This window comes from Miniopterus natalensis, chromosome 2 (assembly GCF_054644295.1).
Source record: "Miniopterus natalensis isolate mMinNat1 chromosome 2, mMinNat1.hap1, whole genome shotgun sequence".
NCBI classification, from domain to species: Eukaryota; Metazoa; Chordata; class Mammalia; order Chiroptera; family Miniopteridae; genus Miniopterus; species Miniopterus natalensis.
The window spans coordinates 103,858,989-103,880,252 of NC_142082.1; the positions used below are offsets into that span (position 1 = coordinate 103,858,989).

Here is a 21,264-nt window from a genome sequence, read left to right on the forward strand (position 1 = left end):
ATCTCATTTACAATTCGCAGCAAAAAGAATAAAATTCATAGAAATAAATTTAACAAAAGAGGCAAAAGACCCGTATACTGAAAACTACAAGACAATGAAAGAAATTGAAGAAGGCACAAATAAATGGAAAGATATTCCATGCTGATGGATCAGAAGCAGCAAAATTGTTAAAATGGCCATATTGCCCAAAGCAATCTGCAGATTCAGTGCTATCCCTATCAGAACCCCAACAGCATTTTTCACAGAAATAGAGCAAATGATTCTAAAATTTGTATGGAATCATAGAGACCTTAAATAGACAAAGCAATCTTAAGAACAAAGCATGACACATCATGTTCCCTTATTCCCTGGTATCAAAGTACATTATAAAGCTATAGTAATCAAAACAGTATGGCACTGACATAAAAACAGACACATAAATTAACGAAACAGAATAGAAATAAACCCATGCATATGTGGTCAATTAATTTATAACATAGGAGGTAAGAATATACAATGGAGAAAGGACAATCTCTTTAATAAATGGTGCTGGGAAAACTGGATAGACACAGCTTGTTATCACATGACAAATTATTCTGCAGTCCTGGGAACCCACCCAACCCATTTCCTTGTGATCCTCCTGGCAGTAAAACCCTCACTTGGCAGATCACAAAAGGCTGAAAAATACCTTTCCATCCTAAGCAGTCTGTACTCATTATGGTTAAACCCACTGGGAAGAACAGAGCCACAAACATACAAATCCACTTTCCCCCTCCCAAACGTCTTCTACCTTTCTCTGAGGAACCTGATAGAGGCAGCTAAATCAACTCAGAGCAGCTCTGCCAGTGGCTTCTGGCTATAGAAAGGCGCTGGGAACAAACAGGCCATAAGACCACTTCCAATCCATGGGAATGGTGTCTTGAGATCAAGACCACTGGATCATAAAGGGGAAACCTACCTTCTCAGGGAATAGGGGGTGTTTTCCATGGCTATGGTGACACAGTCCCACAGGAATCCCAGAAGCAGATAAGAGAAAAATTAAAACTTGCCTACTAGAAAACAAAAGAAAGACCTCTATGTATCAATCTGCTAAACAGTAAAATGTCAAATACTTTAAAAAGATAAAAAAAGATTTCATTCTCACAAATTTCCAGGCAGAGAAATAATTCATTAAGCACATTAATAGCCAAGGTAACAAAGGAATTCAGAAAGAAAATAAAAAATATCCAGAAAATAGCTTAAAGACATGAAAGACTGTGATTTAAGTGACAGAGTATTCAAGACTGCAGTTTTGAAAAAATTCAATGCGACAGAAGAGAATTCAGAAAGGCAATTCAATGAGCTCAGAAATAAAATCAAAGAACAAAAGGAGTACTTCACCAAAGCGCAATATAAAAGTGAAACTATAAAAAGAAACCAAACAGAAATCCTGGAGCTTAAGAACTCAATAAATGAGATGAATGTACTAGCGAGCTTAGGAAATAGAGCAGACCAAATCGAGGAAAGAATTAGTGATACTGAAGACAGAAATATAGAAATGACTCTGGTGGAAGAAGAGAGAGAATCAAAAGTAAAAAAAAATTAAGGAACTCTAAGAAAACTATCTGATTTCATTACATTAGAATGAGCAATATAAGAATAATGGGTATACCAGAAGATGAAGAGCAGGTGAAAGAAACAGAGAGCCTATTTAAACAAATAATAGACGAGAACTTTCCAAATCTATATAAAGATCTGGATACTCAAATCCAAAAAGCAAACAGAATACCTAATTATCTCAATCCAAAAATGCCTTCTCCAAGGCAAATTATATTAAAACTGTCAAAAATTAACAACAAAAAAAGAATATTCAAGGCATCCAGGGAGAAAACAGTAACCTATAAAGGAAACCTCATTAGGTTATCATCTGATTTTTCAGCAGAAACACTACAAGCTAGGAGAGAGTGGAATCAAATATTCAAATTATTGAAAGAGAGAAATCACCAGTCAAGAATGGTATTTTCAGCAAAGTTAACCTTTAGATATGAAGGATAAAGGCTTTTCCAGACATACGGAGCTGAGGGAATTTACCACCACAAGACCTGCTTTATAAGAAATGCTGAAAGGTGTTCTTCCTGAAATAAAAAGACAAAAGGATACAAAACTGTGAGTAAGATGACTGACTGACAGACAGACAGACAGAAGCAGGAAACTGTCACCCTTGTTCATAACAGGGATTAAGCAATTAAATATAATGGTTAAAGGAGGTAAAAATATTTTTAAAAAAGAAAAAGACAATAGCTACTGCAATTTGGAAATGAATGGACAGCCTAAAAAGAAATAATTTGTAACACCAAAACAAAAAGGGGAGGGGGAAAAGGATGGAACTTGCACAGGTAAATGGAGATAAGATGTGAATAGAAGACAAAGGACTCTTTTACATATGAAACATTCTTTTCATAAACCTAATGGTAACTACAAAAACAAAACAAAACAAAAAACAACAAAAAACTAGAACTGAGATACATAAAAGAAAAACAAAGGAAAAAATCATAGAATACCACAAAACTAACAGACTGAAATATAAAGGAAAATAAACAATGGAGGCACAGAGCTACCAGTAAACAAAAGATAAAATGGCTATAGGAAATCCATATATATTATTAATCACCCTAAATATAAATGACCAAACTACCCAATTAAAAGGCACAGAGTAGTGAGATGAATCAAAAAACAAAACCCAACCATATGTTGCCTTCAGGAGATATATCTCAGCTATAAGGACAAACACGGACTCAAAGTGAAAGGGTAGAAAATGATACTCCAAGCAAATGGCATCCAGAGAAAATCAGGTGTAGCTATACTTATATCAGACAAAGTTTCAAGATTAAAAGGATAACAAGAGGCAAAGATGAAATGACAAAAAGGATGATACATCAAGGAGACAACACATCCAATCTGGGAGCACCAAATTATATAAAGCAACTACTAACAGAACTGAAGGGAGAAATTGACAAAAATACAACTATAGTAGGGGACCTAAATGACCCATTGACAGCAAATGGATAGATCATCCAAACAGAAAATCAATGAGGAAATATTTACAGAGCTCTTCATCTCAGAACACCAGAATATGCATTCTTCTCTAGCACACACTGAACATTCTCAAAAATAGACCCATATGTTGAGGCACAAAACTAGCCTCAACAAATTTAAAAAGAGTGAAATCATACCAAGCATATTCTCCAACCACAATGCTTTGAAATTGAAAATCAACTACAAAAAAGAAAGCTGGAAAAAACACACAAATATGTGGTGATAAAACAACTACCTACTAAACAGTGACTGGGTCGAAGAAGAAATAAAAGAAGAGATCAGAAGATATGTAGAAACAAATAAGAATGACAATATGACATATTAAAAATTCTGGGATGCAGAAAAAGCAGTAATAAGAGGGAATTTTGTAGCATTACAGGCCTACCTCATGAAACAAGAAAAAGCTCAAATAAACTATCTAACATTTCACCTTAGAGAACTAGAAGAAGAACAAATGAAGCCCAAAGTAAGTAGAAGGAAGGGAATAATAAAAATTAAAGTAGAATTAAATGAAATAGAAAACAAAAAGATAACAGAAACAATTAATACAATAAGAACTGGTTCTTTGAAAAGATTAATAAAATTGACAAACCTCTTGTTAGAGTCACTAAGGAAAAAGGAGAAAAACTCAGATAAACAAATTCAGAAATGAAAGAAAAGAAGTTACTAAGGACACCACAGAAATGAAAGAATATTATGAAAGTCTGTACACCACCAAATTTGGTAACCTAGAAGAAATGAACAAGTTCTTAAAATTATATAACCTTCCTAGACTGAATTGTGAAGAACTGGAAATCCTAAATAGACCAATCAACAGTAAGGAAATTGGAACAGTCACCAAAACCTCCCAAGACGAAAAAGTCCAGGACCAGATGACTTCACTAGTGAAATCTACCAGACATTCAGAGATTAAATACCTATCCTCCTCAAACTCTTCCACAAAATTGAAGAAGAGGCAATTCTTTCCTAACTCATTTTATGAGGCCAACATTATCCTGATACCAAAACACGGCAAGGACAACACAAACAAAAAGAAAATTGCACACCAATATCTTTGAATAATATAGATGCAAAAATTCTAAACAACCTACTAACAAATTAAATACAATACATTAAAAAGATAATACATCACCATCAAGTGAGGTTCATTCCAGGGCCACAAGACTCTTTAATGTAATCAAATAAGTCAATGTGATATGCCACATTAACAAAATAAAGGATAAAAATCATATGATTATATCAATAGATGCAGAAAAAGCATCTGACAAGATAAACATCCATTTATGGTTAAAACACTTAACAAAATAGGTATAGAAGGCAAGTACCTCAACATAATAAAGGCCATATATGACAGACCCTTAGCTAATGTACTCAATGGTGAAAAACTGAAAGCTTTTCCTCTAAGATCAGGAAAAAGACAAGGATGTCCACTCTCACCACTATTATTCAACATAGTACTGGAAGTCCTAGCCAGAGCAATCAGGCAAAACAAAGAAACCCAAATTGGGAATAAAGAAGTAAAACTGTCACTTTTTGCAAATGACATGATTCTTTGTATAGAAACCCTAAAGACTCCACCAAAAAGCTATTAGAAACAATAAACATATACAGTAAAGTTGCAGGATACAAAATTAATGTACAAAAATCCATTGTGTTCCTATATACTAACAATGAAATATGAAAAAAGAAATAAAAAACAATTCCGTTTGCAACTGCAATCAAAAGAATAAAATACCTAAAAAATCCTTAACAAAGGAAGTGAAGAATCTGTACATCAAAAACTACAACACATTGTTGAGAGAAACTGAAGAGGACAAAAAAGATGTTAAAAGATATTCCATGTTCATGGACTGGAAAAATCAACATAATAAAAATGGCCATATTACCTAGAGATTTCATGCAATCCCCATCAAAATCCCAAAGGCATATTTTAAAGAAACAAAACAAAACAAAACAAAACAAAATCATTAAATTTTTATGGACCCACAAAAGACCCGGAATAGCCAAAGCAATCCTGAGAAATAAAGAACAAAGCTGGAGCTATCACTCTCCCTGACTTCAAATTATACTACAGAGCTATGATAATCAAAACAGCATAGTTTTGGTAAAAAACAGCCACACAGACCAATGAAACAGAATTAACAACCCAGAAATAAACCCTCATATATATGGACCACTAATTTTTTTCTTGTTGTTGTTAATCCTTACCCAAGGATATATTTTTTCCATTGATTTTTTAGAGAGAGTGGAAGGGAGAAAGTGAGGGGAGGAGAAAGAGAGAGAAACATCGATGTGAGCGAGACACACCGATTGGTTGCTGATTGGTTGCCTCCTGCACATGCCTGGACCAGGGTGGGGATGGAATGTGCCCTTGACCAGGAGGAATTGAACCCACAACCCTTCAGTGTGCAGGCTGATGCTCTAAGCACTGAGATAAAGCGGCCAGGGTTGGACTATTAATTTTTTTTAATATGTCTTTATTGATTTCAGAGAGAGGAAAGGAGAAGGAGCGATAGAAATATCAATGATGAGAGTCATTGATCGGCTGCTTCCTGCATGCCCCCTACTAGGGATTGAGCCTGAAACCCGGGCATGTACCCTGACCGGGAATCCAACCTCGATCTCCTGGATCATAGGTCGATGTCCACCCGCTGACCCGTGTGGCTGGGCTGGACCATTAATTTTTTATAAAAGAGCCAAAAACATACAATGGAGAAAAGAAAGTCTCTTCAATAAATGGTGCTGGGAAAACTGGAAAACCACACGCTAAAGAATGAAACTAGACTGCTACTTGACACCATACACAAAAATTAACTCAAAATGGATCAAATACCTAAGCTTAGGCAAAAACATAGGTACTAAATTATGAACCTTGGTCTCAGATAGGATTTTATGAGCTTGATCCCAAAGGCAAGGGAAGTAAAAGCAAAAATAAATGAACGGGACTATATCAAACTTAAAGCTTCTGCACAGAAAAAAAGACATCAACAAAACAAAAAGGCAGCCAACCAAATGGGTAGAGATATTAGCAAATAATGCTTCCAATAAGGGTCTAATATCCAAAATATATAATAAACTCACATAACTCAACAACAACAAAAATCCTATTTTGAAATGGTCAGAGCACCTGAGCAGACACTTCTCCCAAATGGCCACCAGATATATAAAAAGATGTTCAACTTCACTAGCTATAAGGGAAAGTCAAATCAAAACACAGTGATAGCACCTCACACCTGTTAGAATGGCTATTATCAAAAAGACAAGAAATAAGTGTTAAAGAGGAAGTGGAGAAAAAGAAACCCTCACACACTGCTGATGGGAATGTAAGCTGGGGCAGCCACTATGGAAAACAGTACGGAAGCTCCTCAGAAAATGAAGACTACAGCTGCCATGTGACCCAGCGGTCCTGTTTCTGGGTATCTACCCGAAAACTTTGAAAACACTTTTTCCTAAGACTATATATGTACCCTATGTTCATTGCAGCATTATACACAGTAGCCAAGACATGGAAACAACCTAAGTTTCCTTCAGTGGATGACTGGATAAAGAAGATGTGAGATACACATACACACACACACACACGATGGAATATATAGAATAGAATAGAATAGAATATAATGGAATAGAATAGAATAGAATAGAATAGAATAGAATAGAATAGAATAGAATAGAATAGAATAGAATATATATAATATAATGGAATATATATACATACACACACACACACACACACACACATATAAAATGGAATACTACTGAGTCATAAGAAAGGATGAAATACAGCCACCTGCAACAATGGATGGACCTTAGAGTATCACGCTAAGTGAAATAAGTCAGACAGAAAAAGACAAGAACCATATGATTTCACTTATATGTGGAATATAAAATAAAGCATCAAGCAAACAAACTCACAGGCACAGACAACAGAATGGTGATTACCAGAGTGTAAGAGGGTGGGAGGAGGAGGAAGAGGGGGAAGGGGGACAAATACATGGTGATAGAAGGAGGCTAGACTTCGAGTGGTGAGAACACAGCGCAGACGATGTATCATAGCATTACACACTGAAAATTTAGATAATGTTACTAACCATGTCACCCTAATAAACTTAATAAAAATACTCTTCAAAAAGAGGATGGGATAAAGGCATTTTCAGATAAGCATAAGCTGAGATAATTTGTCAACAGCAGACCAGCGTTATAGAAATGCTAGGGGATGTCCTTCAGGGCGAGGGGAGATGATACCAGAAGGCAACCTGGATCTACAGAAAGGAATGGAGAGCACCAGAAGTGGTAAATGACTGAGCAAATATAAAAGACTATGCTTTATTTTTTCTCATAATTTACTTTAAAGGCAACTGACTGCTTAAAGCAAAAATAGCACTGTAGGGTAGGGTCTATAATACATGTATAAATGAAAGATGTGTAGCAATCACACAGGAGGGGGCTGGGTAAATAAAATTACACTGTTGTAAGGTTATTACAAATCCGACTGTACACTTAAAATGTGTACACTTTACTGAATTTGAATTCTACTTCAATAAGGTTAATTTTTAAAAAATCAAGTGCAATAGTTCCCCTTCTTCCAATCATTATAACTTGGAGCCAGGGGCAGGTAGAAAGGAAGTTGTGCCCAGAGGAATATTAACCTCTAACATTTGCAGAATGCTTCTAAGTGCTGAGCACAATTCTAAGTGTTTTACAGGCAGGTACTTATTTCATCCTCACAACAGGTCCATGAGGTAGGTGCAACTTTAACCCCAATTTATATGTCAGAAAACTGAGCCCCATAGCTAATAACTGGCTCTGGGAATTGGAACCGAGCTAGTCGGACTCCACAGCCTATGTCCTCACCTACTAGTCATTATGGATCAGTGAGAGGGAACAAACCAAGAACAGCAGGTGCATGGGGCTCATGTTCTGCCTATCGATCACTTCATGGGACGCTGTCCTCACTGTATCTTCATGTCCTCCCCTTGTTTATATCTGCAGCATTTATAAAGCATGGGTCACTTGTAAGCCTAAGTTATCGTTACCATTGCATTAAATTAAGTTACAGTAACCTTGCTGCTGGCTGTTATTTTGTGTTTGGGGGTCCCTAGGGAAGGGGCAGGCATGAAGGAGAGTCCAGCACAGAGCTTCTTGAGTTGAAGCTCCCTTTGTGAGTAACACCACCTGCCACGGTTTGGGGCGCATTAGGGGTAATGTCCCTGTTTAATAAATATGATTGACTTACAATATGACATATTCTCCCACCTCTGGACTAATCGCTACTGTATTGGGGAGCTGCAAGAGTGGAGGCACCTGGCCAATGTCATACCCTACCTATCCATGACTACATCTAGAATTAGAGACTTAAAAAATGCCCAGTTCACTGCTGTTCTCTGTCATTGAAGCACAGAATGATATTTCTTGGAAGAATTTTAGGGCTAATACAGTTTAACCCTTTCATTTTCCAGATGAGGAAACTGAGGATCAGAGGTCAAAAGGGAAGATCACATCGCTGACCAGGCTTAGAGCCCTGGTCTCCTCACCTGCTGGCCCAGAGAGCCTCCCCCATCATCACAAGTCCCTCAGGTGGCAGTAATACCATTTATCCTTAGATCCTGTGGCAAAGGGGTTCATGAACCCTCAAAATATAAAGCAACCAACACTGGAACTATCAACTGCCCTCACTCTCTAAAGCCAGGTGGGCACCCTGCTGAGAAAGCTGTGTTTTTCCCCCAACAGGGGTGGGGATCCAGCAGGGCATATCCCCAACCTGGAAGAGTCTAAGCCTGTCTCCATTACCCCACTAGCCTATCTTCATCACTCTGAGAGAAGCACTGAGACTGAGTCTATAAATTAGGGACAATGTCCCTGTCTTCCTGCACCGGGGGGCCCATTAATCAACCTACCTAGAAAGCCCTTGGAGCCTAAAAGCCTGGCACTGACACCAAATGTGGCTTTTAGTTGGTGATAACCCTAACATTATCACCACCTACATCCTGTTCTCAATCAAAACGGACCTTTTCATCGCAGGGGGGATGTCTGTCTGTGCACTTTAGTAAATTTGAGAAGTTACTTTGTGACTGGATGCTCTCAGGCATTATTATTTTGTGAACTGCTGTATGTACAGCACCATATAATAGAGACTTTCTCAGTTTAGTCACGTTCTATTATTGATAGTCAATACCTTCTCAGTAAAACTCCATGACAGCAGGAACTGGAACTTCTGAAATATGCTCATTGTTCAAATTAACCTGCTTTGCTGCATTTGTTGTCTTTCTTTCCTCACTACCTCATGGCTCATCACAATCCATATGTCTCTCTTCAAGAGGTAGATTCAAAAGAGGAGTTGTTGCTAGAAGCTCAAGGGACTTTACAGGTAAAATCTTTTCTCTGCATATACAATACCCATTACTAGTCTTACTTCATAGACAAACTAAGCCAAAGCACAAAGCAGGGAACAGAAAGGTTGCCAGCAGAGCTGGGACTGTAACTGTGCCCCTGAACTCCAGTCCAGGGGCCCCTTCTGAGGCACTTGGATAAGAGGGGTATAAGAGGTGCTGAATCAGAGGAGAGAAGGGCTGCAATGGAAGCTCAGGAATCACGCTGGGTGACATGGGAAAGAGTGAGCATCAATTCCTAGGTGCAGTGAACATGAAAGGTTTTGGGAGACTGGGGGCACGGAGTGAAATTCTGTTCTGTGTCTGATAGGTGAGGCGGGCCCACTCCATGGAGCCAACTTCAGACTCTTCACAAAAAACCAGCCAGCCAGCCAGCCTGTTGGGAATATTAAGAGGTCCTGCTGTTCATAGCTGCCTCCAGAGGGCTCTGCTCTGCCTTAGCAAACAAACCCAGGGCTGCCCTGGGGCGGGGGGGGGGGGGGGGGGGGGGGGCACACTGACATTCCCTGGGGCGTGCCTCCCTCTTCCAGAGTCTGTGAACTAATGTGTGTGAGGGAGCTTTGTAACCTCCAGAGACTACAAAACCAGAGGGTCCCTTCAGCACTGCCATCAGTCTTCCGCGGACAGTGAAGGAATGGAGTCCTGTCTGCCTGCCACCAGGTAGCTGTGTGACCTTGAGAAAGCCATTTAACTGGTCGGGCTGCAGTGCTCCTATCTGCAGAAAGGGAAGTTGATGAACCAGATATCTGAAGTCTCTTCCCACTGAGACATTCCAATTCAGGGACAGCACCATGAGATGAATGCAGGGAGTGAGGTTTTATTACTCCCTGTCTCAGTGACGGACGTGGTAGAGAAGCGTGTCTAGAAGATGCTGCGGAAAGGGGTGGGCAGTGGGACCGGGCAGCCAGTGGCCCTCTGAGAAGCGGAGTGAAGGATGGACTTATGGTGGCCCTCTGCCCATGTCCCTGTCCTTGTAAGTAGCCTTATAAGTGTCCCCTTATTTTGGTCTCAGGTCCCCTGACATTTAAGACCCCTTTAGGACAAAGGGATGAAAAGGCACAGGAAGCAAAACAAAAAGTGAGGGGGACAAGAGGGCCAAACTCAAGGACATGAAAGGAGAAAAAGAGCAGAAGGTGGGCGGCAAGGAGACCTGCCGAAGGCAAGGGGTGCCAGCAGGTGCGGGGAGGGGGACGTGGGGGCAGGAAGGCAACGCCGAGTCCAGCCAGTCCAGGCCCTTCGCATCACAGACGTGGAACAGAGGTTCAGAGAGAGAACCGACCTGCCCAAGGTCACCACACTGGTTGTGAGAAATTGTAGGGCTGGAGTCCGAGTCTCTCCCCCCTTCACTTATGGGCCACTGTGCCGCCTGCATCATGTGGACGCGTTAGGGCATTAAGTCGCATTAACCAGGAGTAAAGGCTGGACTGAGAGAATGACGACACAGGCAATAGGAAAAGCAGGAGGTGAGCAGGGAAGCAATGTGGATCTTCTCTGGGACTCAGTTTCCAAAGTGTGTAAGTTTCAGGGGCCCGAGTTACTTGATTTCTGAGTATGAGCTCTAGATAGGCTTTTCCCCATCAAATCTGGCATGGTGAGGTATCTGTAAATACAAGCGACAGTGGCGAGCTGTTTGCGGGGATCACCTCTGGTGCCCAAGCCCTCTTCCTCCCTAGCAGTGTGGGCTTCCCCCTGGGCCATAAAACACGGTCTTGGGAGCAGTAATGGTGATGGCAAATCCACTGGGGCCCAATGTACCGAAGAACGAATTTCAAGCAGGATGGCATGACTACTTTTGAACTATCAAAGTGTGAAAATCCTCGGAAAAGTTGTTTTTAGCAGCTCTAATATACCCCCCGTGGCAGTGTTAGCTAATCAGTGTGGCCAATTTCACAGTTACTAGCCCCAGGAGGAGAGAGCCCATTCTGGAGGAAAACCTGCCTCCTAGGACAAAAGTGGTCACCTGGGTACGTGGGTGAGTTTTTCACTTTGCAGCAGGAAGTTCTAAGTCACGATCCACTCCATCATGAGCAATAAAGAGAGCGTTAGGCACCCTGCAGCGTCGGATCTCTAGCAGAGCGCTGAGGGCAGGTGCCCACCTGGCCCTGGCCCACGGAAGAGAGGTGCAGGGTGGGAGAGCGCGGTGGCTCTGGTCTGGCCCTGAGCCCAGCTTTGCTACCAAATAGCTGTATCCAGGGTGGATTAATGGACCTCCCTGTAATTCAAGATCCACCATCCATTCTGACACTCGGGATTTCTGAGACATTTAGCTGTTTCTCTGTAGTGCAGTCTTTTAAATGCTTCTAATGAAGAGGGAGCAGCAGTGGCTGTTTAGAAAACTGACTACTGGCTTGGAGTTCTGGACCCACCAGTCTGTTCCCTGCTGACTTTTCTCATCTGGTTCTCACTACTTCCTCCTCCATTGTGGTTTGGTTCATGCATAGACCTACATGCTGGCCTGGCCTGGCCTGTATTGGTGACACAAACATCCTTCCATCTCTATCCCTACCTCTTCTACATAAGCCTCAAGGCTCATCTCAAATACTGCTCCTTCATAAACTTTTCGGGACTGCCACAGTCCCTGTGAAAGTTGCCCCTTGAATCCATTTCATTTTCTATGTAAGTGAAATAATCATACACATGCCACTCTGGTATTTTTTTCTTTTGTCTCAGGCTGATCTTTAAGTCTTGAATATTCTTTATCTTTGGTCTTGATAGTGATCTTGTCATATATTTTTGTTTTAAATACATAATATAATGGGATGTAAAAGCCATTTAACTGAGGGCTCACAATACGCAAGGCACTGTTTGAGTGCTTTGTATGCATTAACTCATTTAGTTCTTCTAACAACATATAAAATAAGTTCTATTATTATTCCCATTTTAGATGAGGAAGCTAAGGCACAGAAAAGCTTAGTAACTTCTCCAAGGTCACAGAGTAAGTCAGTGGCAGAAGCCAGGCAGTCTGATCCAAGAGCTCAGGCTCAAAACCACTACATCTCCCCTGGTGCCTTCTATATGGTATCCACTCATCAGCTACCAGTTGACTGATTGGTGCTGATTTGTTTTCAGGAAACAGTCCTAATCTAAGCCAGGAAAACAGAAAGGAAGAGTTTGACCCCTCCCTACACATGGTCCTCACTGCTCCTTCTCACTTTTCAATTAGAATGCAAACCCTTGCATAATAACAAGCTGTTTCGAGCCTGTGTGCTTCCAGAAATAACACTTTTTAACTGAGGAAGAGCTAACCTTAGACAAATTCATGTCATAGGAAACATGTATCCCATGAAAAGTCTCTAAAGCATTCAAGTACCTTGACAGATGGGGATAGTATCCTATTAATCTCTGTGTCCCCAGTGCCTCATCCAGTGCTTGGCTCACAGAAAGTGCTCAATAAGTGTTCACAGTCAGCTGAGAGGATGGTGTTTTCCAAGGCTGGTGCTGATCTTGCATAAAGGTGACTTACCGTTCAATCCCCTTCATCATCAGATCCAGTCGGGGCTGCTGTGCATTTTGTTGAAAGCCTCACAAATCCAAAAGACACTTTCTCACCTCCCTCTGTCTGCTCCCTTAACTCAGTCCACTCCTGAGAGTTCTCTAGGAGGGCAGATGGGATTATACGGAAAGGAGGAAATGACCCCTTGCTTACTGCTCCACAAGCAAAGGTACTCCTTATATATACATGCAAATATTTAATCACAACCCTCCATATTTATTGTTCATGTTCCCCATGTAGTGTTTATTGTTCCATATGGCTTGTCCTTTGGTGCCACCTGCACGCTTCACAGCACTTCTGTGTGGAAGAGTGGAGCTGCACAAGCAGTGGGAACCGATTTCCTTTATTGTGGAAGAGTCTCAATGAAACAAAACAGATCCTGCAATTACACAGAATTTCATTGAAAGAGTCAACTGATTTCTGTGTCTACAATGAAATCAACCCCTAAGTTGTGCAACCTTACTGTGCACAAACTCAGGGCCACAGTCATGATTTCCAGGAATGCTCGAGAAGGAAAAACAAGTAAAGGAAGGGCAGAACTAAGAAAGAACAGTATTCCGAAAGCCTAGTGAACACAGTGGTTCAAAGATAAGAGATGACCCAATGCTGCAGATAGATCAACCAAAATGGGGCCAGAGAACTGACCACCAGCTTCTGCAACATGGAAATCACCACGGCCTCAACAGAGGTGTTTGGTGCAGCAGTGGGGGGAAAGCCTGACTGGAGTGGGTTCAAGAGAGAATGGGAAGACAAGAGTTGGAGATAACAGGTAAAGGCAACGTTCTTTTGTTTTGCTTTTTTAAAAGAGTTTTGCTGAAATGTCAAAGGAGACAACCTTAAGTTATGAGAAGTGGGAAAAGGAGACATGTGGCTATGTTTGTCATATAAGAAGCGTTGCTGATATTTTCCTAGGTGATACCAACCAAACCAGTGCAGTGCCCATATTCACCTTGGTCTACAGACTTCACTGTCTCAAAAGGTCACACTATGCTATTGAGAAAGTGGGAAAGGCTGGACTGGCCCTTTCTTTAAGCTCCAAAAAGACCCCTTCTCTTTGTATTAGTGACCCACAGAAAACAAGACACAGTTGCTAGCCCCATGCATAAGCATGGAGTCACCTGTAAGGCCGCCCACACTGCAAAACTATCTCAGTGTCATCATCTTTAGTGACAAAAAAATAGTTTCCTGTTGTGCATGGCAGGTAAATTCAGAGTCTTACATTTGAGGGGCTTTCTCATGTCTTCACCTTCCTCATGTCTTCACCTTCCTGATGAGAGAATTCCAAAAAGTGTTACCTCTTCCTGACCACCACAATACAGTCCCACCATTACGTAAATGCATATGGAGACAAGACACCTCCTTCAGGAAGTTTCTTCCATAGTGGAGCCCCAGCTCCTCTCTCTAATTCTCCCTTTTCATGCACCAGAGCATGAGTGGCTCTCAGCCATATGCATCTCTAATTAAGAATCTCTGTACTAGAGTAATTACTGTAACTATTTCTGTTAATAACAATCTCCTCAGTCCCTTTGTGACAGATTGTACTATTTGTTCACAATTATTCGCCCATGCTTCTCTGTAAGTATGGTGCATGCCTTTGTCCCATTATCTTCGGGACAAAGATAGACATGTGACTTGTTTTGGCTACTGAGATGTGAGCAGCTGTGATATAAGCCACGTTTGCGCAAAAACAAAATATGCTTGTGTGGTTTAACTCTATGCCCCCTTTGTGAGCATCTATCTGCCCTCTGCCATGAGAACGACATGGCCTGCATGCCGGACGCTTCTTCAGCCTGGGCTCTGGAACCAGACGCCACACAAAACCCAGTGAGCCCAGAACAGCTGCAGCTGGCCAGCATCCTCATGTACCATGAACCAGGTAGACGTGTGTCTGGTTTTAAGTAACTGTGACTTTGGGATTGTTTGTTCCTGCAGCAAAAGCTGGCTGATATACTCTTTTATTAGATTGTCATATTCCTCAAGTGAAAGGACAATATTTGTTCTTTAATGCTATGTCCTCATACCCAGCACAAAGCTTTGAAATTTCTGGGCCCCTAGTAAGCACATACACAACAGGGTAAGATTCATTATGTCCATGTAGCTCGGTTAACTAAAGTTTGGAATCAATTCACGGTTCCTATCGCTGACACATTGGCTGCAGCATCATGAGAAGCTCCTTAAAGTCATGTTCAAAGTCATTCTCACCTTGCCTTCTCACTCCTTGATTTTGGTCTACTGAGTTATGGCTGTTGACCAAGAAAACCCAAATAATTTAGGCTTCACAAAAAGGGAATTGGGTCTTGGCGATCACATATACTGTTTCTATTCTTAGATGCCCCAAATGATTCAGGCCAAGTAGAGAGAATCTGCTCTACATGTGTTTGCGTGACTTAGCTCTGTGTCCAGTTTAGGACAGGCTGCAAGCCTTGCCCAAGGGGCCTCGCTGCAAAGAAAACAGTCCAACTCTTGCTTCATTTATCCACTAAATTCTCCTACCTTTTGCAGAGACCACTCAGGCATTGATTGTGCAGGTCTCAGAGACAAGATAGGCACAGTTCTGGGCCTCAAGAGACTTATAATGTAACTGAAGAGACAGGATATATGTGTGCAAGTCTAAGACAATCAAGAGTTAATTCTTTATGGGAGGTTTGGTAGGGAAGAGCTGGTTTGAAAGTCAGGAGACCTGGTCCTAGTCATGCTCTGCTGCTGGTCAGTTACTTAAAGATGATCTCATCACTATCCTGTGCATGTACAGAAAGGACTGAACAGGTTAATATGAGGCCCTTCACATTTCTATGGTTTTATGACTCTAAGAGATATCACCAAGCAGTATAACGTCTCCAAGTTCTCTGTCCCTGGTGCAGGTGGTAAAGGACGGGTGTGCAGAGGGCCTCTTTGCTATCCTGCCCCCTGCCCCCTCCCCGCACTAGTGTGTTTCCGGCCTGGTCACAGAGATCTCCTCTGCCTTAAGTCTTGGGCCAGGTCTGATGGAGCTGACCTGAGAGTGTAAACTCTCTACAGACAAGTCCAGAATTAGGCTCAGATACCACAGATCGAACAAGGAGAAGAAGGATAAACTCTCCAAAAGCTGATTTAGCCCCAGGAGCAACTGGGCTGGGGTTTGCTGGAGCTGATGCGGGTACCCGAAGCTGCTGTGCTTGGTGCCTGGGCCTCATCCATAATGCGACAGGCTTCTGGGAGCACTGTGGGAGGGAAGCTGCCATGTGACTGGTATCCTGGTGGACAGTATCTCCCTAGTGCCCTCCTGCTTGTTTGAGATTACTGAACACCCTCCACCCCTAGGGTGAAAGCAATTCTCATAATGACAGGTAGGGTCCATAAATAGAGCTTCTGAGGCCAGAGATGCCCCATTTGACATGGAAGGAGGAAGGGGCTGGAAGAAAAGGCAAAATAAACTTTTTAGAACATCCACTGGTGCTTTTCTGATTGTTCTTTGGAAAAATACAGGGTAGAGATAATCCATCCCATTGGTTAAAATACCCTACGAGCCTTGGGGATTAGCTGTCTCTGCTCACCTGGCTCTTTTGCCGCAAATGTATTTAAACTCCCAGCCCAGAGCCCTGTGGGGATCGCTCAGCCGGCCACAGGATTGTTTTCTCTGTGTAGGCTGTCTTCATTTGGCTGTGTGAGTGCTGTTGGTTTTCCCGCCAGTGTTTACAGGAGCTGGGACCACAGTGTGTTTTAATGGACTCACATCAGAGCTGGTTTTTTTAAAGCAAAGGAACACATTTAGGAAAAACCTCCATTTATAGGAAATCAGGTTCCTTTGCAAAGTGCCCTTGGCAATCCGGCAAAGGAAAGTGGAGGGTGGTAACAACACAAGAAAAATGGCTCTACTTACTCGGGACTCCAGACACCAGCCGCAAGGGGCGCAGCACGCGGAAAGCCCTCAGCGCCTTCACGTCAAATCCAGCCCCTTTCCCTCCTAGAGCATTTGTCCTGTCAGCTTTGGTTGCTTGCTCTAAAATTGCACTAAAAAGCCTAGAAGAGAAGAAGGAGAGAAAAAGCTGTCAGGACAGTGTTTCTTTGCCCAGCTGGGCTCTGAATTCTCTGAAGAAACCTGGGAGCAGTTCGTGACCATCTCCACCCAGGGGCAAGTGCTGCAGTGTGTGCCCAGGAGGGTCTGTGAGCATCAGAAGTTGACAGTGCATCAGTTTGGGTATCACCCAACCAAGAGCATAACCACTGCCCAGAGAGGTCTGAGTGAGGCCACGGGCGGGCCCTTTGCCCTCATAAAGCTATGAGAACACATCTGGCTCTGTGTGAGCTGGGCAGCCCTGGACAGAGTGAAAAGCAAGTGAAGTTTGCTGCCAGGTCTCCCGTCCCTTTGTGGGGCCCTCTGCTCCCCTCCGCAGGATCCTAGCTCCTTCCCACATGTGGCCACATACTTTCTCCTACTCATCTCTTTGATTTGTGCCTGGGCACAAATATATGATCCCAAAGAAATCTACTCTGTGCTGGCACATAACAGATGCTTAAAAGAAATATGTTGAACAAACGAATGAATGATCGAATGGTTGAGTGAATAAGTTTCCAGCAGAGGCAAAGCCACACATTAAGGCATGTAACCGAGACATGGAAATTTCAGCTCTGCTGCTTAGTGTTTCTGCTTGTATATCCGTCCCTCCGACAAACATGAACACCTACAATGTACCCGATAATGTTTTAGACACTGAAGCCACAGCAAAATAGACAGTCTTTACCTTCTTGGAACTTACATTCTAGTGAAGGAGTCAGACAATAAACGAAATAATCAGCAAATGTATATCACACTTAGAGAGTGATAAATGCTAAGACGAAAATGCATCAAGGAGGGGGATCTGGAGGGCCAGGGTGGGAGGCCTTCCTGTTTGATATCAAAAGGCTGGGAAAGGAACTCACTCCTAGGCTGACATTTGAGCAGAGACTTAAAGAAAGTGCGGGAATGGATACAGAGCTATGTGGGGTGACTGTTCCAGGCAGAGGGAACAATCAATGCAAAGGGCCCAAGGGAGCAGCATGGCAGTGCCTTAGGGGACAAGTGGCAGGCTGGCACAAAGCAGATAAATAGAGAACAGTGGGAGATGAGGGTGGAAGAGGAAGCAGGGGGCTCTACCGATTTTCTCTCTGAGTTGGAAGGCACGGGGGGGGGGGGGGGGAGTGTTGAGCAGGAGAATGACATGATTTGACTAAGTTTTAAAAGAATCACTCGGATGCTGTAGGAAGAATAGCCTGCAGTGGGACAAGGCCAGGGCAGGCTGCTGTGCTAACCTAGGTGGGGAGGTGGTAAAAAATAGCCAGATTCTAGATTTATTTTAAGATAGATGTGATGGGATTAGCTGATGAACTGGGTGTGAACTGTGAGAAAGACAGAAGAATAAAGACTATTCCAACTGTTTTGGCTTCAGCAACTGGAAGGACGATCTATGGGGGATGCACATCAAGGGTTCTATTTTGAACCTTGTGAAGTTTGAGTTGTTGGTTGGACATCTGAATAGATGTATTTTTTTGTTTTTATTCTCACCCAACGATATTTTTTCCATTGCTTTTCAGTGAGAGTGGAATTGGGAGGGGGGAGAAGCATCAATGTGAGAGAGGCGCATCGATTGTTTGCCTCCAGCTCACCCACTGACCAGGGACGGGGATCGAGCCTGCAACCAAGATACATGCCCTTGGCCAAAATCAAACCCGGGACCCTTCAGTCCATGGGCCAACGCTCCACTGAGCCAAACCAGCTAGAGCTGAATAGAGATCTTGAATAGGCTCTATTGGGTCTGGACTTCTGGGGGGTGGGAACTCCAGACTGGAGACAAAAACTTGATAGTTGTATAGAATGTACTAAAGTCAAATCCTAGAAAGTGAAGATGTGATAGTACTGAACCCTGGGGCTCCACCATTGAGGGATCAAGGAGAGGAGAAATCAATAAAAGAGACAAGTGGCTGTGAAGGAAGCGGTTGTGAGAAGACAGTGGTTAACTGTGTCAAGTGCTGCAGATATAAGGATGGACCATTGACCACTGAATTTAGCAACATGAAGACCATTGAGGCTTCAAAAGAAAGACTGATGGAGTGATGGAAACAAAATCCTAGTAGATATGAGAATAGGAGGAGAAACTATAGACAGGGAGAATAGACAGCTCTGTCCAACAGAAATATCATGTAAGCCACAAATGGGAGCCATGTATGTCATTTAAATTTTCTAGTAGCCACATTAAAAAAGTAAAAAAGAAACGGGTGAAATTAACTTTGATAATATGTTTTATATAGCCCAACATAGCCAAAATATCATTTCAACTATAATAAATACAAATAAAGAATTTTTAATGAGATACTTGTCACTGTCTTTTGTTCTAAATCTTTGAAATCTACTGCATGTACAATATATCTCAATTCAGCTTAGCCACATTTTAGGTGCTGGATGGCCACATGTGGCTGGTGGCTACTGCACAGACAACTCCTTTGAGGAATTTTGCTCTAAAAGGGAGTAGAGGAAAATGGTGGTTACAGAGGGGCTATGGAATCAAGAGTTTTGTTTGTTTTTAAATGAAGATACGACGGCATTTTTACATGTGATGGGACTCATCTAACAGAGACAGGCAATTTGCCGATGCAGACACAGAGGCAACAACGGAAGGACTGATGTCCTTCAGTAGGCAGGATGGGGACCTAATGCACATTTAGGGATGCTGGGCTTACATAAGGGCAGGGAGGCTTATCATGGTTCAGGCAGGGAGGCACATTACAGGGGCATGGACGTGGTTGTGGGGATGCATGAAAATTCTCTCTGATTGCATCTGTTTTCCCAGGGAAACAGGTAGCAAGGTCATCGGCTAAACATGTGAAACAGGAGGAGGTATTAGAAGTTTGAAGAGAAAGGCAAAGGAATTAAAGAATCATAAAGAAAGTGGAAGAGTGAGCAGGAACATGTAGCAGGACTGCCAGGAATCACTACTGGCCTCAAGGTTGGTGGTCATGAGTGTAAAGTGAGACTCATCAGCTTGGCTTTGCATATTTCTCTACCCCTTTCAATGGCACAGCTTCAGGTACAAAATAGATCTCCATCTAGTCGGATCTGATTAGGATTGGTAAGACAAATGAAGAGAGGAATCGTGTTGAGTACAAATGCAAGTGAAGGAGTATAAGGATGGGACTTGGCATCTAAGGTGGTTGGAAGGAGGAATGCACATGATAAGAGGAGGAACAGATGGAATGTGGCAGGATGAATGGGTTGTTGGCGTTCAGTGCTGGAGGGAGGGAGCTGGAAAGTTGGGTGGTATAGCTTAGAGAGTAGGATGTTTGATTTGAGATTATAGAGAAGTATAGTTATTAGCTATGGCATGGATATTGGCTATAAGCATGGGAGTGAGCAGCTGAGATAGAATGGAGTCAGGATCCCTAGGGAAGAAGCTATCAAAGAACCAAGAAGCTACTGGAGGGTGGTGGCAGGAGTAGTGAGTGTTGGAAAGTGGGAGTGAGCCAAGAGCTCATGTCTTCAAGAAATGAGAAGTGTCTCAAAGGTCTAGAGAGGACTACAATAAGGAGAAGTGGGGCTTAGAAATGTCTGATGACACAAGCATCAAAATAGGAGATTTTTAGTGGGAAGAACAGCGGTCTGAAAGCAGAGATAAGGGGAAAGCAGGGTTGCTCTCCTGACTTCTGGACTGTGGAATGAAGCATCTGGGAGAGACTGGCCACCTCTAGAGACTGCAAGGCAAGCAGGACCCTCAGGTTAGAGTCAGAAATTGAAAGGAGTGATCAGAAAGAACTTGTTCTTTAAATAAAGTTCGAATGGAATTCAGCCACACCCATCCCTTACGCAATTGCTGTTTTCTCTCTACAGAGCTGCACAGTAGGGACAGAGATTGCAGGGCTCTCAAAGCTGAAAAGCTATACCTGGCCCTTTACAGAAAACATCTGCTCCCCCTAAATGGGAGATGGACTGGGGATCAGAGGGCACAGTGGGCAGGACTCAGGAGTGGGGTGGAGAGGGAAAAGGGTGTAGATTAGAGGACGCACAGCCCGCATGGGATGGGAGTTTGGAGTCTTAGATTTTTTGTGGTAACCAAGAAAAATGGGGAAAAGCATACACAGGGGCAATTTCTGTCCTTTGTACGTGAGATGGCTCTTGATTCTCTGCCAGTAGAGTGCGTGCTGGGTCATGGCCTCGGGTCGAGAAGGAAGTCCGGGTATCAGAACTGGGTCCCCTAATCAAACCTGAACTCGGGGCCAGGGAGACTTTGTTTTGAGGACTAAACTGGAGCCTTGAACAACTCATGCCCCAGGGAACTGGATCTGGAACCAGAGGCTGCAGCTGCAGGTTTAGCTTTGCAGAAG

At 42.6% G+C, this 21,264-nt stretch overlaps 1 protein-coding gene across 1 annotated transcript in view; it reads right to left on the minus strand.

Moving 5' to 3' along the window:
- Positions 1–21,264, minus strand: part of CACNA1C (calcium voltage-gated channel subunit alpha1 C) — a 589,282-nt gene that overhangs the window by 202,694 nt on the left and 365,324 nt on the right. The window contains exon 5 of the mRNA XM_087814454.1: positions 16,793–16,932. Coding sequence (XP_087670580.1) covers positions 16,793–16,932 — 140 coding nt within the window. The remainder of the gene's footprint in view (positions 1–16,792; positions 16,933–21,264) is intronic.